The 20,313-nt window shown below is 54.4% G+C and overlaps 1 protein-coding gene across 1 annotated transcript in view; it reads left to right on the forward strand.

Moving 5' to 3' along the window:
- RNASEH2A (ribonuclease H2 subunit A) overlaps nt 1–19,834 on the forward strand; it is a 34,386-nt gene extending 14,552 nt beyond the window's left edge. The window contains exons 7-8 of the mRNA XM_056570358.1: nt 3,906–4,029; nt 19,425–19,834. Of these exons, the coding sequence (XP_056426333.1) occupies nt 3,906–4,029; nt 19,425–19,563 (263 nt within the window). The 3' untranslated portion in view covers nt 19,564–19,834. The remainder of the gene's footprint in view (nt 1–3,905; nt 4,030–19,424) is intronic.
- Nucleotides 19,835–20,313: the final 479 nt, after the last annotated feature.

Below are 20,313 nucleotides of genomic sequence, written 5' to 3' on the forward strand. Positions count from 1 at the left end.
CAGGTAGAAAAATTCTAACCACGTGGTAGCTCAGTGGTTAGCGCTGGGGTCCTGGGTCCAAATCCCACCTAAGACAACATCTACCAGAAGTTTGTATGTTCTTGGTGTGTTTCCTCCAACACTCCAAAAACCTATTGGTAGACGACTTTACATTGTCGGTCCCAGTGGGGACCAGAGCCAGTTTGTGTACAGCGCTGCATAAATAATTAACTTGGTTGGAATTCTTCTGATTATTTAGTTGAAAGTAATTTGCAACTTCCCTTCCATAGGGAAACATAGGGAGGTTTTACAACAGCTCATTTTATAGTAGGGGGGGCATTCACATCTTATTTCACTAGTCCAGCAGCCAAATATGGCAGAGGAAATTCCAATCAGCCTCCTTCTGTATCCCTGACAGATCTCTTTACCCCATAGATTTCAGTGAGCCATCTGGAGTCAGCTAGTGTCTCAGAGCAGCTCATTTCCCCAACCTTATCTATATTTTGAACCAATCTAAAAACAGTGGTCTGCTGTGAGATGTGAATGCACCCTATCTGAGGAGCGATTGCTTTAAAGGGGTACTCTGGCCCTAAGACTTCTTATCCCCCATCCAAAGGATAGGGGATAAGATGTTTGACCGCAGGGGTCCCGCCGCTGGGGACCCCCGTGATCTTACATTCGGCACCCACCTCTTTGAGCTGCAGCCGCGCTGCCAGCTCACAAACTGCGGGGTGCCGACCACGGGGCCGGAGTATCGGGACGCCGCGACTCCGCCCCCTGTGATGTCACACCCTCTCCTATAGACTTGCATAGTGGGGGCAGAGTTGTGACATCACGATACCCTGGCCCCGTGGTTGGCACCTGGCAGTTTGTGAGCTGGCAGCGCGGCGTGCAGCTCGAAGAGATGGGTGCCGAATGCAAGATTGGGGGGGGGGTCCCAAGCGGCGGGACCCCCGCGGTCAGACATCTTATCCCCTATCCTTTGGATAGGGGATAAGATGTCTTAGGGCCGGAGTACCCCTTTAAATGCTGCCGGTAAACTAAAATCTCCTGGGAGGCCGCCCCTAAGAAAAATAAATAAAAAAAAAAAAAATTGCATATACAGTAACCCCCCGACCTACGATGGCCCCGACATATGATAAAATCGACATGCGATGCTTTTATATGTCGGGGCCATCGCATTAACTGCTATCCGACAGCGCAAAATGCTTAAGCTGCTGTCGGATAGCAGTGTAATGTGCCCCAGCAGGTTCACTTACCTATTCCCGCTGCTCCGGGTCCACTTCGCGATCCTCCGGTGTCTTGCGCATCTTCTGCAGGGTCCGGGCCTCGCTTTCCGGCGTCGTTATTACGTCACTACGCACGCCACGCCGGCGCAGCAGCGTAATAACGTCACCAGAAAGCGAGGACCGGACCCTGCAGACGATGCACAAGACACCGGAGGATCACGAAGAAGACACCGGAGCAGTGGGACAGAATCGGGAGCCCCTGGGACAGCATCGGGAGCGGTGAGGACCCGGTCCGGAGCGGCGGGGACAGGTAAGTATAAATGCACTTTTACTATTGCACGAATCCCTCAACATACGATGGATTCGACAAACGATGGGACGTTTGGAACGAATTACCATCGTATGTTGAGGTACCACTGTACAGTGGACCCTCAAGTCAAAATATGAATTGGTTCCAGGACGACCATTGTATGGTGAAACCATTGTATGTTGAGACCATAACTCTATGGAAACCTGGTAATTTTGTTCCGAACCCCAAAATGTCATCCAAAAATAGGAAAAAGTGAGGACTAAAGAAAGATAAGAAAATAACTAATATAAATAAAGCAAGTCCTTACATATAAAAGTAATAAAGATCTTCTGGGAGCTGTAATCACTGTCTATGTAGAGGACTGGAGCTTCTTCAGGGTCCTGTACAGTACACAGTGAGCTAAAAAAGTGACATGGAGCCGCCCTCGCCTGGAGCAGCTAACCCTGGCACAGGTAAATAGTACAGAACATGTGATACCTCCCTGTACTGTAGGGGGCGCTACCAGACACCCGTCAGTGCATACACTTCAGTAATACAGGGGTTTTACCAGTGAATGTCCATTCTGATTGGTCAGTTCTTCCGGGTTTTGACACATTTCACAGATCTGGACTGTCCATAGTATTGTATGTTGAGTCTGGTTTCAAGTTACAATGGTCCAGAAACATCCATTGTATGTTGAAAATATTGTATGTTGAGGCCATTGTAAGTTGAGGGATCACTGTAGAACATTTCTAGCATCTGACACGTTGGCCCTAGGAGAGGGTGTGATGCCTTATGGTGGTACCATACTTGGAGTATCTACACTGTCAATCTTTTAGGGTATTCCTTATAACAATCCTTCTTCTGTTATAAACCCCCAGCTCCCACTGACTGGGGCTTTTAGATCATGCTGAAATTGTAGTTTTGCTACATGTTGGACATGGCCATTCTTGCATCAACCTCTATAGACCATTCCATACCCTCCTTTTGAAAGTTTAAGCGCGGGAATACCCCTTTATAATGTATTTTTTATTTTTTTTTCTCTCTTGCCCATTGAATGTTTCATCAGCACATTCCCTTACTGGATGAATACACTTCTCTCTGTTGGGGATGAGGGAACAGCGTGTGTCGCTGACCCTGAGTTTGTTACTTTTAATCTGTGTATTTGAGCATTTCCCACTTTTCAGCATTGCAAACAACCTGTGTGGTGATGAGACGATCACCCGGCCTAGATCATTATCTCTTAGGACATTGTTCGTTGTTGTAGAGGCTGGTATGGGACATGCTGATGGCAGTAAACAAGACTCATCATTAAAGGACACTTTTTTTTTTTCATTACAAATTTTAGACATGGCATGGGGACATCGGCATTCAGACCCTCTCTGATCGCAAATTCTGAGACACCCGCTGGGTGCTGAATGCACTTGGCTGAGCAATGTGTCCATTCATTTCTCGCTTCTCTGAGATTCCAACTGTTCAAAACGTTTGACGTGTAACATGTAATGTAGAAATACAGTGGTCCCTCAACATACGATGGGAATCCGTTCCAAATGGACCATCGTTTGTTGAAACCATCGTATGTTGAGGAATCCGTGCAATGTAAAGTATAGGACAGTGGTCTACAACCTGCGGACCTCCAGATGTTGCAAAACTACAACACCCAGCATGCCCGGACAGCCAACGGCTGTCCGGGCATGCTGGGAGTTGTAGTTTTGCAACATCTTGAGGACCTCAGGTTGAAGACCACTGGTTTTGGAGGTTATACTCGCGTGTCCCCGCCGCACCGGACCGTCACCGCTGCCCTGGATGTCGCCCTCCATTGCTGTCGCCGCGTCCCCGGGGTGTCCCCGACGCTTCGGCAAGGCCTCTGCTTCCCCGGCATCCTCGCTCTCCGTCGCCGCTCGTTATGCACGTCGCTCCTATTGGATGACGGAACGGCGTGCGCAGCGACGTGATGACGACGATGGAGAGCGCCGACGATGCAGGGGATCCCGAAGAGGACGCGCTGGAGCCCTGAGGACAGGTAAGTGATCGTCAGCGGACCACACGGGGCACCGTAAACGGCTATCCGGTGTCAGCTGAAGCAGTCTGCGCTGCCGGATAGCCGTTTATGTGATGGCCCCGACATACAAAAGCATCGTATGTTGATGCTGCCTTCAACATGCGATGGCCTCTGAGATGATCGTATGTTGAAATTATTGTATGTCGGGGCCATTGTAGGTCGGGGGGGTCACTGTATAGGTACTCTTTAAGGCTATGGCTCAATGGCGGCATCTGGCACAACTTCAGTGTCGTAATAAGGAAATTATTTTTTCCCATTTTTTTGATAAACATATATATGATGCTGTGCTGTGAATTTGACTCCTTTTTTTTTTTTTTTTTTACTTATTCTTTTTTTCATCCAACAGATCCAAAGACTAAGGAATGGCTGGCTAAACACCTAGATCCTGTTTTTGGATATCCCCAGTTTGTTCGGTTCAGCTGGAGCACTGCACAGACTATTCTAGAGAGCAAAGCTGCCCCAGTGCTATGGTGAGTGCTGAGTGAAAGGGGTATAAGATGTGGTGGAGGGTATATGATAGTGGGCGTAGTGATGTGGAGACATGGACTGCTCTATACTGTTGTATAGGGCATAACCAAGATTTGTAGAGAAAATTAGAAATAAGTACAATTGTAGGTGTAGTAATCATGTGGAGGGGGTACAGGTGTAGTGACCATGTGGAGGGAGAAGAGGGGACAGGTGTAGTGACCATGTGGAGGGAGAAGAGGGGACAGGTGTAGTGACCATGTGGGGGGAGAAGAGGGGACAGGTGTAGTGACCATGTGGGGGGAGAAGAGGGGACAGGTGTAGTGACCATGTGGAGGGAGAAGAGGGGACAGGTGTAGTGACCATGTGGGGAGAGGAGGGGACAGGTGTAGTGACCATGTGGAGGGAGAAGAGGGGACAGGTGTAGTGACCATGTGGGGAGAGAAGAGGGGACAGGTGTAGTGACCATGTGGAGGGAGAAGAGGGGACAGGTGTAGTGACCATGTGGAGGGAGAAGAGGGGACAGGTGTAGTGACCATGTGGAGGGAGAGAAGAGGGGACAGGTGTAGTGACCATGTGGAGGGAGAAGAGGGGACAGGTGTAGTGACCATGTGGAGGGAGAAGAGGGGACAGGTGTAGTGACCATGTGGAGGGAGAAGAGGGGACAGGTGTAGTGACCATGTGGGGGGAAGAAGAGGGGACAGGTGTAGTGACCATGTGGAGGGAGAAGAGGGGACAGGTGTAGTGACCATGTGGAGGGAGAAGAGGGGACTGGTGTAGTGACCATGTGGAGGGAGAAGAGGGGACAGGTGTAGTGACCATGTGGGGAGAGAAGAGGGGACTGGTGTAGTGACCATGTGGAGGGAGAAGAGGGGACAGGTGTAGTGACCATGTGGAGGGAGAAGAGGGGACCGATGTAGTGACCATGTGGAGGGAGAAGAGGGGACAGGTGTAGTGACCATGTGGGGGGGAGAAGAGGGGACAGGTGTAGTGACCATGTGGGGGGAGAAGAGGGGACAGGTGTAGTGACCATGTGGAGGGAGAAGAGGGGACTGGTGTAGTGACCATGTGGAGGGAGAAGAGGGGACAGGTGTAGTGACCATGTGGAGGGAGAAGAGGGGACAGGTGTAGTGACCATGTGGAGGGAGAAGAGGGGACAGGTGTAGTGACCATGTGGAGGGAGAAGAGGGGACAGGTGTAGTGACCATGTGGAGGGAGAAGAGGGGACAGGTGTAGTGACCATGTGGGGGGAGAAGAGGGGACAGGTGTAGTGACCATGTGGGGGGAGAAGAGGGGACTGGTGTAGTGACCATGTGGAGGGAGAAGAGGGGACAGGTGTAGTGACCATGTGGAGGGAGAAGAGGGGACAGGTGTAGTGACCATGTGGAGGGAGAAGAGGGGACAGGTGTAGTGACCATGTGGGGAGAGAAGAGGGGACAGGTGTAGTGACCATGTGGAGGGAGAAGAGGGGACTGGTGTAGTGACCATGTGGAGGGAGAAGAGGGGACAGGTGTAGTGACCATGTGGGGAGAGAAGAGGGGACAGGTGTAGTGACCATGTGGAGGGAGAAGAGGGGACAGGTGTAGTGACCATGTGGAGGGAGAAGAGGGGACTGGTGTAGTGACCATGTGGAGGGAGAAGAGGGGACAGGTGTAGTGACCATGTGGAGGGAGAAGAGGGGACTGGTGTAGTGACCATGTGGAGGGAGAAGAGGGGACTGGTGTAGTGACCATGTGGAGGGAGAAGAGGGGACTGGTGTAGTGACCATGTGGGGAGAGAAGAGGGGACAGGTGTAGTGACCATGTGGAGGGAGAAGAGGGGACAGGTGTAGTGACCATGTGGAGGGAGAAGAGGGGACAGGTGTAGTGACCATGTGGAGGGAGAAGAGGGGACTGGTGTAGTGACCATGTGGAGGGAGAAGAGGGGACAGGTGTAGTGACCATGTGGAGGGAGAAGAGGGGACAGGTGTAGTGACCATGTGGAGGGAGAAGAGGGGACAGGTGTAGTGACCATGTGGAGGGAGAAGAGGGGACAGGTGTAGTGACCATGTGGGGAGAGAAGAGGGGACAGGTGTAGTGACCATGTGGAGGGAGAAGAGGGGACAGGTGTAGTGACCATGTGGAGGGAGAGAAGAGGGGACAGGTGTAGTGACCATGTGGAGGGAGAGAAGAGGGGACAGGTGTAGTGACCATGTGGAGGGAGAAGAGGGGACAGGTGTAGTGACCATGTGGAGGGAGAAGAGGGGACAGGTGTAGTGACCATGTGGAGGGAGAAGAGGGGACAGGTGTAGTGACCATGTGGAGGGAGAAGAGGGGACAGGTGTAGTGACCATGTGGAGGGAGAGAAGAGGGGACAGGTGTAGTGACCATGTGGAGGGAGAGAAGAGGGGACAGGTGTAGTGACCATGTGGAGGGAGAAGAGGGGACAGGTGTAGTGACCATGTGGAGGGAGAAGAGGGGACAGGTGTAGTGACCATGTGGAGGGAGAAGAGGGGACAGGTGTAGTGACCATGTGGGGAGAGAAGAGGGGACAGGTGTAGTGACCATGTGGAGGGAGAAGAGGGGACTGGTGTAGTGACCATGTGGAGGGAGAAGAGGGGACAGGTGTAGTGACCATGTGGAGGGAGAAGAGGGGACAGGTGTAGTGACCATGTGGAGGGAGAAGAGGGGACAGGTGTAGTGACCATGTGGAGGGAGAAGAGGGGACAGGTGTAGTGACCATGTGGGGAGAGAAGAGGGGACAGGTGTAGTGACCATGTGGAGGGAGAAGAGGGGACAGGTGTAGTGACCATGTGGGGGGGAGAAGAGGGGACTGGTGTAGTGACCATGTGGAGGGAGAAGAGGGGACAGGTGTACGGACCTTTTGGGGGGAGAAGAGGGGACTGGTGTAGTGACCATGTGGGGGGAGAAGAGGAGACAGGTGTAGTGACCATGTGGAGGGAGAAGAGGGGACTGGTGTAGTGACCATGTGGGGAGAGAAGAGGGGACAGGTGTAGTGACCATGTGGGGAGAGAAGAGGGGACATGTGGAGGGAGAAGAGGGGACATGTGGAGGGAGAAGAGGGGACAGGTGTAGTGACCATGTGGAGGGAGAAGAGGGGACAGGTGTAGTGACCATGTGGGGAGAGAAGAGGGGACAGGTGTAGTGACCATGTGGGGAGAGAAGAGGGGACAGGTGTAGTGACCATGTGGAGGGAGAGAAGAGGGGACAGGTGTAGTGACCATGTGGAGAGAGAAGAGGGGACAGGTGTAGTGACCATGTGGGGGGAGAAGAGGGGACAGGTGTAGTGACCATGTGGAGAGAGAAGAGGGGGCAGGTGTAGTGACCATGTGGAGGGAGAAGAGGGGAAAGGTGTAGTGACCATGTGGGGAGAGAAGAGGGGACAGGTGTAGTGACCATGTGGAGGGAGAAGAGGGGACAGGTGTAGTGACCATGTGGAGGGAGAAGAGGGGACAGGTGTAGTGACCATGTGGAGGGAGAAGAGGGGACAGGTGTAGTGACCATGTGGAGGGAGAAGAGGGGACAGGTGTAGTGACCATGTGGGGAGAGAAGAGGGGACAGGTGTAGTGACCATGTGGAGGGAGAAGAGGGGACTGGTGTAGTGACCATGTGGAGGGAGAAGAGGGGACAGGTGTAGTGACCATGTGGGGAGAGAAGAGGGGACAGGTGTAGTGACCATGTGGAGGGAGAGAAGAGGGGACAGGTGTAGTGACCATGTGGAGAGAGAAGAGGGGACAGGTGTAGTGACCATGTGGGGAGAGAAGAGGGGACATGTGGAGGGAGAAGAGGGGACATGTGGAGGGAGAAGAGGGGACAGGTGTAGTGACCATGTGGAGGGAGAAGAGGGGACAGGTGTAGTGACCATGTGGGGAGAGAAGAGGGGACTGGTGTAGTGACCATGTGGGGAGAGAAGAGGGGACAGGTGTAGTGACCATGTGGGGAGAGAAGAGGGGACAGGTGTAGTGACCATGTGGAGGGAGAGAAGAGGGGACAGGTGTAGTGACCATGTGGGGAGAGAAGAGGGGACAGGTGTAGTGACCATGTGGAGGGAGAAGAGGGGACAGGTGTAGTGACCATGTGGGGAGAGAAGAGGGGACAGGTGTAGTGACCATGTGGAGGGAGAAGAGGGGACAGGTGTAGTGACCATGTGGAGGGAGAAGAGGGGACAGGTGTAGTGACCATGTGGAGAGAGAAGAGGGGACAGGTGTAGTGACCATGTGGGGAGAGAAGAGGGGACAGGTGTAGTGACCATGTGGAGGGAGAAGAGGAGACAGGTGTAGTGACCATGTGGGGGGAGAAGAGGGGACAGGTGTAGTGACCATGTGGGGAGAGAAGAGGGGACAGGTGTAGTGACCATGTGGAGGGAGAAGAGGGGACAGGTGTAGTGACCATGTGGGGGGAGAAGAGGGGACAGGTGTAGTGACCATGTGGGGGGAGAAGAGGGGACTGGTGTAGTGACCATGTGGAGGGAGAAGAGGGGACAGGTGTAGTGACCATGTGGGGAGAGAAGAGGGGACAGGTGTACTGACCTTTTGGGGGGAGAAGAGGGGACTGGTGTAGTGACCATGTGGGGGGAGAAGAGGAGACAGGTGTAGTGACCATGTGGGGAGAGAAGAGGGGACAGGTGTACTGACCTTTTGGGGGGAGAAGAGGGGACTGGTGTAGTGACCATGTGGGGGGAGAAGAGGAGACAGGTGTAGTGACCATGTGGGGAGAGAAGAGGGGACAGGTGTACTGACCTTTTGGGGGGAGAAGAGGGGACTGGTGTAGTGACCATGTGGGGGGAGAAGAGGAGACAGGTGTAGTGACCATGTGGGGAGAGAAGAGGGGACAGGTGTAGTGACCATGTGGGGAGAGAAGAGGGTACAGGTGTAGTGACCATGTGGGGAGAGAAGAGGGGACAGGTGTAGTGACCATGTGGGGAGAGAAGAGGGGACAGGTGTAGTGACCATGTGGGGAGAGAAGAGGGGACAGATGTAGTGACCATGTGGAGGGAGAAGAGGGGACTGGTGTAGTGACCATGTGGAGGGAGAAGAGGGGACAGGTGTAGTGACCATGTGGGGAGAGAAGAGGGGACAGGTGTAGTGACCATGTGGAGGGAGAAGAGGGGACTGGTGTAGTGACCATGTGGAGGGAGAAGAGGGGACTGGTGTAGTGACCATGTGGGGAGAGAAGAGGGGACTGGTGTAGTGACCATGTGGAGGGAGAAGAGGGGACTGGTGTAGTGACCATGTGGGGAGAGAAGAGGGGACTGGTGTAGTGACCATGTGGGGAGAGAAGAGGGGACTGGTGTAGTGACCATGTGGAGGGAGAAGAGGGGACTGGTGTAGTGACCATGTGGGGAGAGAAGAGGGGACAGGTGTAGTGACCATGTGGAGGGAGAAGAGGGGACTGGTGTAGTGACCATGTGGAGGGAGAAGAGGGGACAGGTGTAGTGACCATGTGGGGAGAGAAGAGGGGACAGGTGTAGTGACCATGTGGAGGGAGAGAAGAGGGGACAGGTGTAGTGACCATGTGGAGAGAGAAGAGGGGACAGGTGTAGTGACCATGTGGGGAGAGAAGAGGGGACATGTGGAGGGAGAAGAGGGGACATGTGGAGGGAGAAGAGGGGACAGGTGTAGTGACCATGTGGAGGGAGAAGAGGGGACAGGTGTAGTGACCATGTGGGGAGAGAAGAGGGGACTGGTGTAGTGACCATGTGGAGGGAGAAGAGGGGACAGGTGTAGTGACCATGTGGAGGGAGAAGAGGGGACAGGTGTAGTGACCATGTGGGGAGAGAAGAGGGGACTGGTGTAGTGACCATGTGGGGAGAGAAGAGGGGACAGGTGTAGTGACCATGTGGGGAGAGAAGAGGGGACAGGTGTAGTGACCATGTGGAGGGAGAGAAGAGGGGACAGGTGTAGTGACCATGTGGGGAGAGAAGAGGGGACAGGTGTAGTGACCATGTGGAGGGAGAAGAGGGGACAGGTGTAGTGACCATGTGGGGAGAGAAGAGGGGACAGGTGTAGTGACCATGTGGAGGGAGAAGAGGGGACAGGTGTAGTGACCATGTGGAGAGAGAAGAGGGGACAGGTGTAGTGACCATGTGGGGAGAGAAGAGGGGACAGGTGTAGTGACCATGTGGAGGGAGAAGAGGAGACAGGTGTAGTGACCATGTGGGGGGAGAAGAGGGGACAGGTGTAGTGACCATGTGGGGAGAGAAGAGGGGACAGGTGTAGTGACCATGTGGAGGGAGAAGAGGGGACAGGTGTAGTGACCATGTGGGGGGAGAAGAGGGGACAGGTGTAGTGACCATGTGGGGGGAGAAGAGGGGACTGGTGTAGTGACCATGTGGAGGGAGAAGAGGGGACAGGTGTAGTGACCATGTGGGGAGAGAAGAGGGGACAGGTGTACTGACCTTTTGGGGGGAGAAGAGGGGACTGGTGTAGTGACCATGTGGGGGGAGAAGAGGAGACAGGTGTAGTGACCATGTGGGGAGAGAAGAGGGGACAGGTGTACTGACCTTTTGGGGGGAGAAGAGGGGACTGGTGTAGTGACCATGTGGGGGGAGAAGAGGAGACAGGTGTAGTGACCATGTGGGGAGAGAAGAGGGGACAGGTGTAGTGACCATGTGGGGAGAGAAGAGGGGACAGGTGTAGTGACCATGTGGGGAGAGAAGAGGGGACAGGTGTAGTGACCATGTGGGGAGAGAAGAGGGGACAGGTGTAGTGACCATGTGGGGAGAGAAGAGGGGACAGATGTAGTGACCATGTGGAGGGAGAAGAGGGGACTGGTGTAGTGACCATGTGGAGGGAGAAGAGGGGACAGGTGTAGTGACCATGTGGGGAGAGAAGAGGGGACAGGTGTAGTGACCATGTGGGGAGAGAAGAGGGGACAGGTGTAGTGACCATGTGGAGGGAGAAGAGGGGACTGGTGTAGTGACCATGTGGAGGGAGAAGAGGGGACTGGTGTAGTGACCATGTGGGGAGAGAAGAGGGGACTGGTGTAGTGACCATGTGGAGGGAGAAGAGGGGACTGGTGTAGTGACCATGTGGGGAGAGAAGAGGGGACTGGTGTAGTGACCATGTGGGGAGAGAAGAGGGGACAGGTGTAGTGACCATGTGGAGGGAGAAGAGGGGACTGGTGTAGTGACCATGTGGAGGGAGAAGAGGGGACAGGTGTAGTGACCATGTGGGGAGAGAAGAGGGGACAGGTGTAGTGACCATGTGGGGAGAGAAGAGGGGACTGGTGTAGTGACCATGTGGAGGGAGAAGAGGGGACAGGTGTAGTGACCATGTGGAGGGAGAAGAGGGGACTGGTGTAGTGACCATGTGGGGAGAGAAGAGGGGACAGGTGTAGTGACCATGTGGGGAGAGAAGAGGGGACTGGTGTAGTGACCATGTGGGGGGAGAAGAGGAGACAGGTGTAGTGACCATGTGGGGAGAGAAGAGGGGACAGGTGTACTGACCTTTTGGGGGGAGAAGAGGGGACAGGTGTAGTGACCATGTGGGGAGAGAAGAGGGGACAGGTGTAGTGACCATGTGGGGAGAGAAGAGGGGACAGATGTAGTGACCATGTGGAGGGAGAAGAGGGGACAGGTGTAGTGACCATGTGGGGGGAGAAGAGGGGACAGGTGTAGTGACCATGTGGGGGGAGAAGAGGGGACAGGTGTACTGACCTTTTGGGGGGAGAAGAGGGGACTGGTGTAGTGACCATGTGGGGAGAGAAGAGGGGACAGGTGTAGTGACCATGTGGGGGGAGAAGAGGGGACAGGTGTAGTGACCATGTGGGGAGAGAAGAGGGGACAGATGTAGTGACCATGTGGAGGGAGAAGAGGGGACAGGTGTAGTGACCATGTGGAGGGAGAAGAGGGGACTGGTGTAGTGACCATGTGGAGGGAGAAGAGGGGACTGGTGTAGTGACCATGTGGGGAGAGAAGAGGGGACAGGTGTAGTGACCATGTGGGGAGAGAAGAGGGGACTGGTGTAGTGACCATGTGGGGGGAGAAGAGGGGACAGGTGTAGTGACCATGTGGGGAGAGAAGAGGGGACAGGTGTAGTGACCATGTGGAGAGAGAAGAGGGGACAGGTGTAGTGACCATGTGGGGAGAGAAGGGGGACATGTGGAGGGAGAAGGAGGGGACATGTGGAGGGAGAAGAGGGGACAGGTGTAGTGACCATGTGGGGAGAGAAGAGGGGACAGGTGTAGTGACCATGTGGGGAGAGAAGAGGGGACAGATGTAGTGACCATGTGGAGGGAGAAGAGGGGACAGGTGTAGTGACCATGTGGGGGGAGAAGAGGGGACAGGTGTAGTGACCATGTGGGGGGGAGAAGAGGGGACAGGTGTACTGACCTTTTGGGGGGAGAAGAGGGGACAGATGTAGTGACCATGTGGAGGGAGAAGAGGGGACAGGTGTAGTGACCATGTGGGGGGAGAAGAGGGGACAGGTGTAGTGACCATGTGGGGGGGAGAAGAGGGGACAGGTGTAGTGACCATGTGGGGGGAGAAGAGGGGACAGGTGTAGTGACCTTTTGGGGGGAGAAGAGGGGACTGGTGTAGTGACCATGTGGGGGGGAGAAGAGGAGACAGGTGTAGTGACCAGTGGGGAGAGAAGAGGGGACAGGTGTAGTGACCATATGGGGGGAGAAGAGGGGACAGGTGTAGTGACCATGTGGAGGGAGAAGAGGGGACAGGTGTAGTGACCATGTGGAGGGAGAGAAGAGGGGACAGGTGTAGTGACCATGTGGAGGGAGAAGAGGGGACAGGTGTAGTGACCATGTGGAGGGAGAAGAGGGGACAGGTGTAGTGACCATGTGGGGGGAGAAGAGGGGACAGGTGTAGTGACCATGTGGAGGGAGAAGAGGGGACTGGTGTAGTGACCATGTGGGGAGAGAAGAGGGGACAGGTGTAGTGACCATGTGGAGGGAGAGAAGAGGGGACAGGTGTAGTGACCATGTGGAGGGAGAAGAGGGGACTGGTGTAGTGACCATGTGGAGGGAGAAGAGGGGACTGGTGTAATGACCATGTGGAGGGAGAAGAGGGGACAGGTGTAGTGACCATGTGGAGGGAGAAGAGGGGACTGGTGTAGTGACCATGTGGGGAGAGAAGAGGGGACAGGTGTAGTGACCATGTGGGGAGAGAAGAGGGGACAGGTGTAGTGACCATGTGGGGAGAGAAGAGGGGACAGGTGTAGTGACCATGTGGAGGGAGAAGAGGGGACAGGTGTAGTGACCATGTGGGGAGAGAAGAGGGGACTGGTGTAGTGACCATGTGGGGAGAGAAGAGGGGACAGGTGTAGTGACCATGTGGGGAGAGAAGAGGGGACAGGTGTAGTGACCATGTGGAGGGAGAGAAGAGGGGACAGGTGTAGTGACCATGTGGGGAGAGAAGAGGGGACAGGTGTAGTGACCATGTGGAGGGAGAAGAGGGGACAGGTGTAGTGACCATGTGGGGAGAGAAGAGGGGACAGGTGTAGTGACCATGTGGAGGGAGAAGAGGGGACAGGTGTAGTGACCATGTGGAGGGAGAAGAGGGGACAGGTGTAGTGACCATGTGGAGAGAGAAGAGGGGACAGGTGTAGTGACCATGTGGGGAGAGAAGAGGGGACAGGTGTAGTGACCATGTGGAGGGAGAAGAGGAGACAGGTGTAGTGACCATGTGGGGGGAGAAGAGGGGACAGGTGTAGTGACCATGTGGGGAGAGAAGAGGGGACAGGTGTAGTGACCATGTGGAGGGAGAAGAGGGGACAGGTGTAGTGACCATGTGGGGGGAGAAGAGGGGACAGGTGTAGTGACCATGTGGGGGGAGAAGAGGGGACTGGTGTAGTGACCATGTGGAGGGAGAAGAGGGGACAGGTGTAGTGACCATGTGGGGAGAGAAGAGGGGACAGGTGTACTGACCTTTTGGGGGGAGAAGAGGGGACTGGTGTAGTGACCATGTGGGGGGAGAAGAGGAGACAGGTGTAGTGACCATGTGGGGAGAGAAGAGGGGACAGGTGTACTGACCTTTTGGGGGGAGAAGAGGGGACTGGTGTAGTGACCATGTGGGGGGAGAAGAGGAGACAGGTGTAGTGACCATGTGGGGAGAGAAGAGGGGACAGGTGTACTGACCTTTTGGGGGGAGAAGAGGGGACTGGTGTAGTGACCATGTGGGGGGAGAAGAGGAGACAGGTGTAGTGACCATGTGGGGAGAGAAGAGGGGACAGGTGTAGTGACCATGTGGGGAGAGAAGAGGGTACAGGTGTAGTGACCATGTGGGGAGAGAAGAGGGGACAGGTGTAGTGACCATGTGGGGAGAGAAGAGGGGACAGGTGTAGTGACCATGTGGGGAGAGAAGAGGGGACAGATGTAGTGACCATGTGGAGGGAGAAGAGGGGACTGGTGTAGTGACCATGTGGAGGGAGAAGAGGGGACAGGTGTAGTGACCATGTGGGGAGAGAAGAGGGGACAGGTGTAGTGACCATGTGGAGGGAGAAGAGGGGACTGGTGTAGTGACCATGTGGAGGGAGAAGAGGGGACTGGTGTAGTGACCATGTGGGGAGAGAAGAGGGGACTGGTGTAGTGACCATGTGGAGGGAGAAGAGGGGACTGGTGTAGTGACCATGTGGGGAGAGAAGAGGGGACTGGTGTAGTGACCATGTGGGGAGAGAAGAGGGGACTGGTGTAGTGACCATGTGGAGGGAGAAGAGGGGACTGGTGTAGTGACCATGTGGGGAGAGAAGAGGGGACAGGTGTAGTGACCATGTGGAGGGAGAAGAGGGGACTGGTGTAGTGACCATGTGGAGGGAGAAGAGGGGACAGGTGTAGTGACCATGTGGGGAGAGAAGAGGGGACAGGTGTAGTGACCATGTGGAGGGAGAGAAGAGGGGACAGGTGTAGTGACCATGTGGAGAGAGAAGAGGGGACAGGTGTAGTGACCATGTGGGGAGAGAAGAGGGGACATGTGGAGGGAGAAGAGGGGACATGTGGAGGGAGAAGAGGGGACAGGTGTAGTGACCATGTGGAGGGAGAAGAGGGGACAGGTGTAGTGACCATGTGGGGAGAGAAGAGGGGACTGGTGTAGTGACCATGTGGGGAGAGAAGAGGGGACAGGTGTAGTGACCATGTGGGGAGAGAAGAGGGGACAGGTGTAGTGACCATGTGGAGGGAGAGAAGAGGGGACAGGTGTAGTGACCATGTGGGGAGAGAAGAGGGGACAGGTGTAGTGACCATGTGGAGGGAGAAGAGGGGACAGGTGTAGTGACCATGTGGGGAGAGAAGAGGGGACAGGTGTAGTGACCATGTGGAGAGAGAAGAGGGGACAGGTGTAGTGACCATGTGGGGAGAGAAGAGGGGACAGGTGTAGTGACCATGTGGAGGGAGAAGAGGAGACAGGTGTAGTGACCATGTGGGGGGAGAAGAGGGGACAGGTGTAGTGACCATGTGGGGAGAGAAGAGGGGACAGGTGTAGTGACCATGTGGAGGGAGAAGAGGGGACAGGTGTAGTGACCATGTGGGGGGAGAAGAGGGGACAGGTGTAGTGACCATGTGGGGGGAGAAGAGGGGACTGGTGTAGTGACCATGTGGAGGGAGAAGAGGGGACAGGTGTAGTGACCATGTGGGGAGAGAAGAGGGGACAGGTGTACTGACCTTTTGGGGGGAGAAGAGGGGACTGGTGTAGTGACCATGTGGGGGGAGAAGAGGAGACAGGTGTAGTGACCATGTGGGGAGAGAAGAGGGGACAGGTGTACTGACCTTTTGGGGGGAGAAGAGGGGACTGGTGTAGTGACCATGTGGGGGGAGAAGAGGAGACAGGTGTAGTGACCATGTGGGGAGAGAAGAGGGGACAGGTGTAGTGACCATGTGGGGAGAGAAGAGGGGACAGGTGTAGTGACCATGTGGGGAGAGAAGAGGGGACAGGTGTAGTGACCATGTGGGGAGAGAAGAGGGGACAGGTGTAGTGACCATGTGGGGAGAGAAGAGGGGACAGATGTAGTGACCATGTGGAGGGAGAAGAGGGGACTGGTGTAGTGACCATGTGGAGGGAGAAGAGGGGACAGGTGTAGTGACCATGTGGGGAGAGAAGAGGGGACAGGTGTAGTGACCATGTGGAGGGAGAAGAGGGGACTGGTGTAGTGACCATGTGGAGGGAGAAGAGGGGACTGGTGTAGTGACCATGTGGGGAGAGAAGAGGGGACTGGTGTAGTGACCATGTGGAGGGAGAAGAGGGGACTGGTGTAGTGACCATGTGGGGAGAGAAGAGGGGACTGGTGTAGTGACCATGTGGGGAGAGAAGAGGGGACAGGTGTAGTGACCATGTGGAGGGAGAAGAGGGGACTGGTGTAGTGACCATGTGGAGGGAGAAGAGGGGACAGGTGTAGTGACCATGTGGGGAGAGAAGAGGGGACTGGTGTAGTGACCATGTGGGGAGAGAAGAGGGGACTGGTGTAGTGACCATGTGGAGGGAGAAGAGGGGACAGGTGTAGTGACCATGTGGAGGGAGAAGAGGGGACTGGTGTAGTGACCATGTGGGGAGAGAAGAGGGGACAGGTGTAGTGACCATGTGGGGAGAGAAGAGGGGACTGGTGTAGTGACCATGTGGGGGGAGAAGAGGAGACAGGTGTAGTGACCATGTGGGGAGAGAAGAGGGGACAGGTGTACTGACCTTTTGGGGGGAGAAGAGGGGACAGGTGTAGTGACCATGTGGGGAGAGAAGAGGGGACAGGTGTAGTGACCATGTGGGGAGAGAAGAGGGGACAGATGTAGTGACCATGTGGAGGGAGAAGAGGGGACAGGTGTAGTGACCATGTGGGGGGAGAAGAGGGGACAGGTGTAGTGACCATGTGGGGGGAGAAGAGGGGACAGGTGTACTGACCTTTTGGGGGGAGAAGAGGGGACTGGTGTAGTGACCATGTGGGGAGAGAAGAGGGGACAGGTGTAGTGACCATGTGGGGGGAGAAGAGGGGACAGGTGTAGTGACCATGTGGGGAGAGAAGAGGGGACAGATGTAGTGACCATGTGGAGGGAGAAGAGGGGACAGGTGTAGTGACCATGTGGAGGGAGAAGAGGGGACTGGTGTAGTGACCATGTGGAGGGAGAAGAGGGGACTGGTGTAGTGACCATGTGGGGAGAGAAGAGGGGACAGGTGTAGTGACCATGTGGGGAGAGAAGAGGGGACTGGTGTAGTGACCATGTGGGGGGAGAAGAGGGGACAGGTGTAGTGACCATGTGGGGAGAGAAGAGGGGACAGGTGTAGTGACCATGTGGAGAGAGAAGAGGGGACAGGTGTAGTGACCATGTGGGGAGAGAAGAGGGGACATGTGGAGGGAGAAGAGGGGACATGTGGAGGGAGAAGAGGGGACAGGTGTAGTGACCATGTGGGGAGAGAAGAGGGGACAGGTGTAGTGACCATGTGGGGAGAGAAGAGGGGACAGATGTAGTGACCATGTGGAGGGAGAAGAGGGGACAGGTGTAGTGACCATGTGGGGGGAGAAGAGGGGACAGGTGTAGTGACCATGTGGGGGGAGAAGAGGGGACAGGTGTACTGACCTTTTGGGGGGAGAAGAGGGGACAGATGTAGTGACCATGTGGAGGGAGAAGAGGGGACAGGTGTAGTGACCATGTGGGGGGAGAAGAGGGGACAGGTGTAGTGACCATGTGGGGGGAGAAGAGGGGACAGGTGTAGTGACCATGTGGGGGGAGAAGAGGGGACAGGTGTAGTGACCTTTTGGGGGGAGAAGAGGGGACTGGTGTAGTGACCATGTGGGGGGAGAAGAGGAGACAGGTGTAGTGACTGTGGGGAGAGAAGAGGGGACAGGTGTAGTGACCATATGGGGGGAGAAGAGGGGACAGGTGTAGTGACCATGTGGAGGGAGAAGAGGGGACAGGTGTAGTGACCATGTGGAGGGAGAGAAGAGGGGACAGGTGTAGTGACCATGTGGAGGGAGAAGAGGGGACAGGTGTAGTGACCATGTGGAGGGAGAAGAGGGGACAGGTGTAGTGACCATGTGGGGGGAGAAGAGGGGACAGGTGTAGTGACCATGTGGAGGGAGAAGAGGGGACTGGTGTAGTGACCATGTGGGGAGAGAAGAGGGGACAGGTGTAGTGACCATGTGGAGGGAGAGAAGAGGGGACAGGTGTAGTGACCATGTGGAGGGAGAAGAGGGGACTGGTGTAGTGACCATGTGGAGGGAGAAGAGGGGACTGGTGTAGTGACCATGTGGGGAGAGAAGAGGGGACAGGTGTAGTGACCATGTGGGGAGAGAAGAGGGGACAGGTGTAGTGACCATGTGGGGAGAGAAGAGGGGACAGATGTAGTGACCATGTGGAGGGAGAAGAGGGGACTGGTGTAGTGACCATGTGGAGGGAGAAGAGGGGACAGGTGTAGTGACCATGTGGGGAGAGAAGAGGGGACAGGTGTAGTGACCATGTGGAGGGAGAAGAGGGGACAGGTGTAGTGACCATGTGGGGGGGAGAAGAGGGGACTGGTGTAGTGACCATGTGGAGGGAGAAGAGGGGACTGGTGTAGTGACCATGTGGGGAGAGAAGAGGGGACTGGTGTAGTGACCATGTGGGGAGAGAAGAGGGGACTGGTGTAGTGACCATGTGGAGGGAGAAGAGGGGACTGGTGTAGTGACCATGTGGAGGGAGAAGAGGGGACAGGTGTAGTGACCATGTGGGGAGAGAAGAGGGGACAGGTGTAGTGACCATGTGGGGAGAGAAGAGGGGACAGGTGTAGTGACCATGTGGGGAGAGAAGAGGGGACAGGTGTAGTGACCATGTGGGGAGAGAAGAGGGGACAGGTGTAGTGACCATGTGGGGAGAGAAGAGGGGACAGGTGTAGTGACCATGTGGGGAGAGAAGAGGGGACAGGTGTATGTGAGAGGTGGTGGCACTGGTGTTGTGGGCGCAGTAATAGTTATAGGGTGAGAGGGAGAAAAGATGGAGGATGAAGATGATTAAGTGATTTGGTCACGGACGATGTAGTGGTGTTCAATAAATCCCTATATCCATTAACATAACAGAACATTTTAACCCTTTCTTCCCCCTCAGCTGAGCTGCACAGGCTCTGTCATCTCTGTAGAGAACCAGCAGAGGGCAGCACAGTCCATGCACAATGTCCCTTACAATGAGAGCTGCTCCTCTCCCTCACTTGTTGTAGCAGAGGGGCATGGGTTTCCGGCTCAGGCGGCGATGGCCTTGTTTTTGGTAACATTTGCACTGATTAGCGTCGTCAGATTATTCCGGGTGACGGAGGGAGAGGAGGTCAGACAGACCTTGTGTTCTAGTAAAGAGGATTTGGGTGGACTTGTCTATTCCTCCTCCTCCCCCACCCTCACCACATATCTAAGTGCCTGTGAGACAAGAAGCAGAGCCTTGAGTGCACCTGTCCTAGCGGCTGCCATATATGACTATGTGTAACATGTGTCTTCTCCTTAATACAGGGGCGATGATGAAGAGGACGCAGGTAAATCTTCCTCACACTCTCTCCTCTCCTTCTTCGCTGCCACAAAGGATCCTTCAAAGCCCCAGAGTCACAGGTTCTTCACGGAGCGACAACTGGAGCCCCTGGTTGATTTGTAGAAGAGATCTGACCGTGAAGTATCCCAAAAACCTTATAGTCCTGGAAACACATTACAGTATAATACCCAAATACTACTACACTCCTTGACATCTGTTTTACAACCTTTGGGCTTTAAACATGGTGGAATTTTCTAGAGCTTAAAAATCCAGCTAGGAAATTCTGATACATAACGTTAAAGGGGAGGAAAAAAGCTTTCAAATCAACTGTTACAGGTTGTAATTTACTTCTGTATAAAAATCTTAATCCTTCCAGTACTTATCAGCTGCTGTATACTACAGAGGAAGTTGTGTAGTTCTTTCCAGTCTGACCACAGTGCTCTCTGCTGACACCTCTGTCCATGTCGGGAACTGTTCAAATCCCCATAGCAAACCTATCCTGCTCTGAACAGTTCCTGACATGGACAGAGGTGTCAGCAGAGAGCACTGTGGTCAGACTGGAAAGAACTACACAACTTCCTCTGGAGCATACAGCAGATAAGTACTGGAAGGGTTAAGCTATCAAAATAGAAGTAATTTACAAATCTGTGTATAACTGGCACTGGTTGATTCAAATTTTATTTTTTCTTCTTCCCCTCTGGAGCACCCCATTTTTTATTTATTTTTATTTTATTTTTTTAAATCAACTGGTGCCAGAAAGTTAAACAGATTTGTAAATTACTTCTATTAAAAAATCTTAATCCTTCCAGTCCTTATTAGCTGCTGAATACTACAGAGGAAATTCATTTCTTTTTGGAACACAGAGCTCTCTGC

The sequence above is a fragment of the Hyla sarda genome, chromosome 4 (genome assembly GCF_029499605.1).
Source record: "Hyla sarda isolate aHylSar1 chromosome 4, aHylSar1.hap1, whole genome shotgun sequence".
In the NCBI taxonomy this organism is placed as follows: Eukaryota; Metazoa; Chordata; class Amphibia; order Anura; family Hylidae; genus Hyla; species Hyla sarda.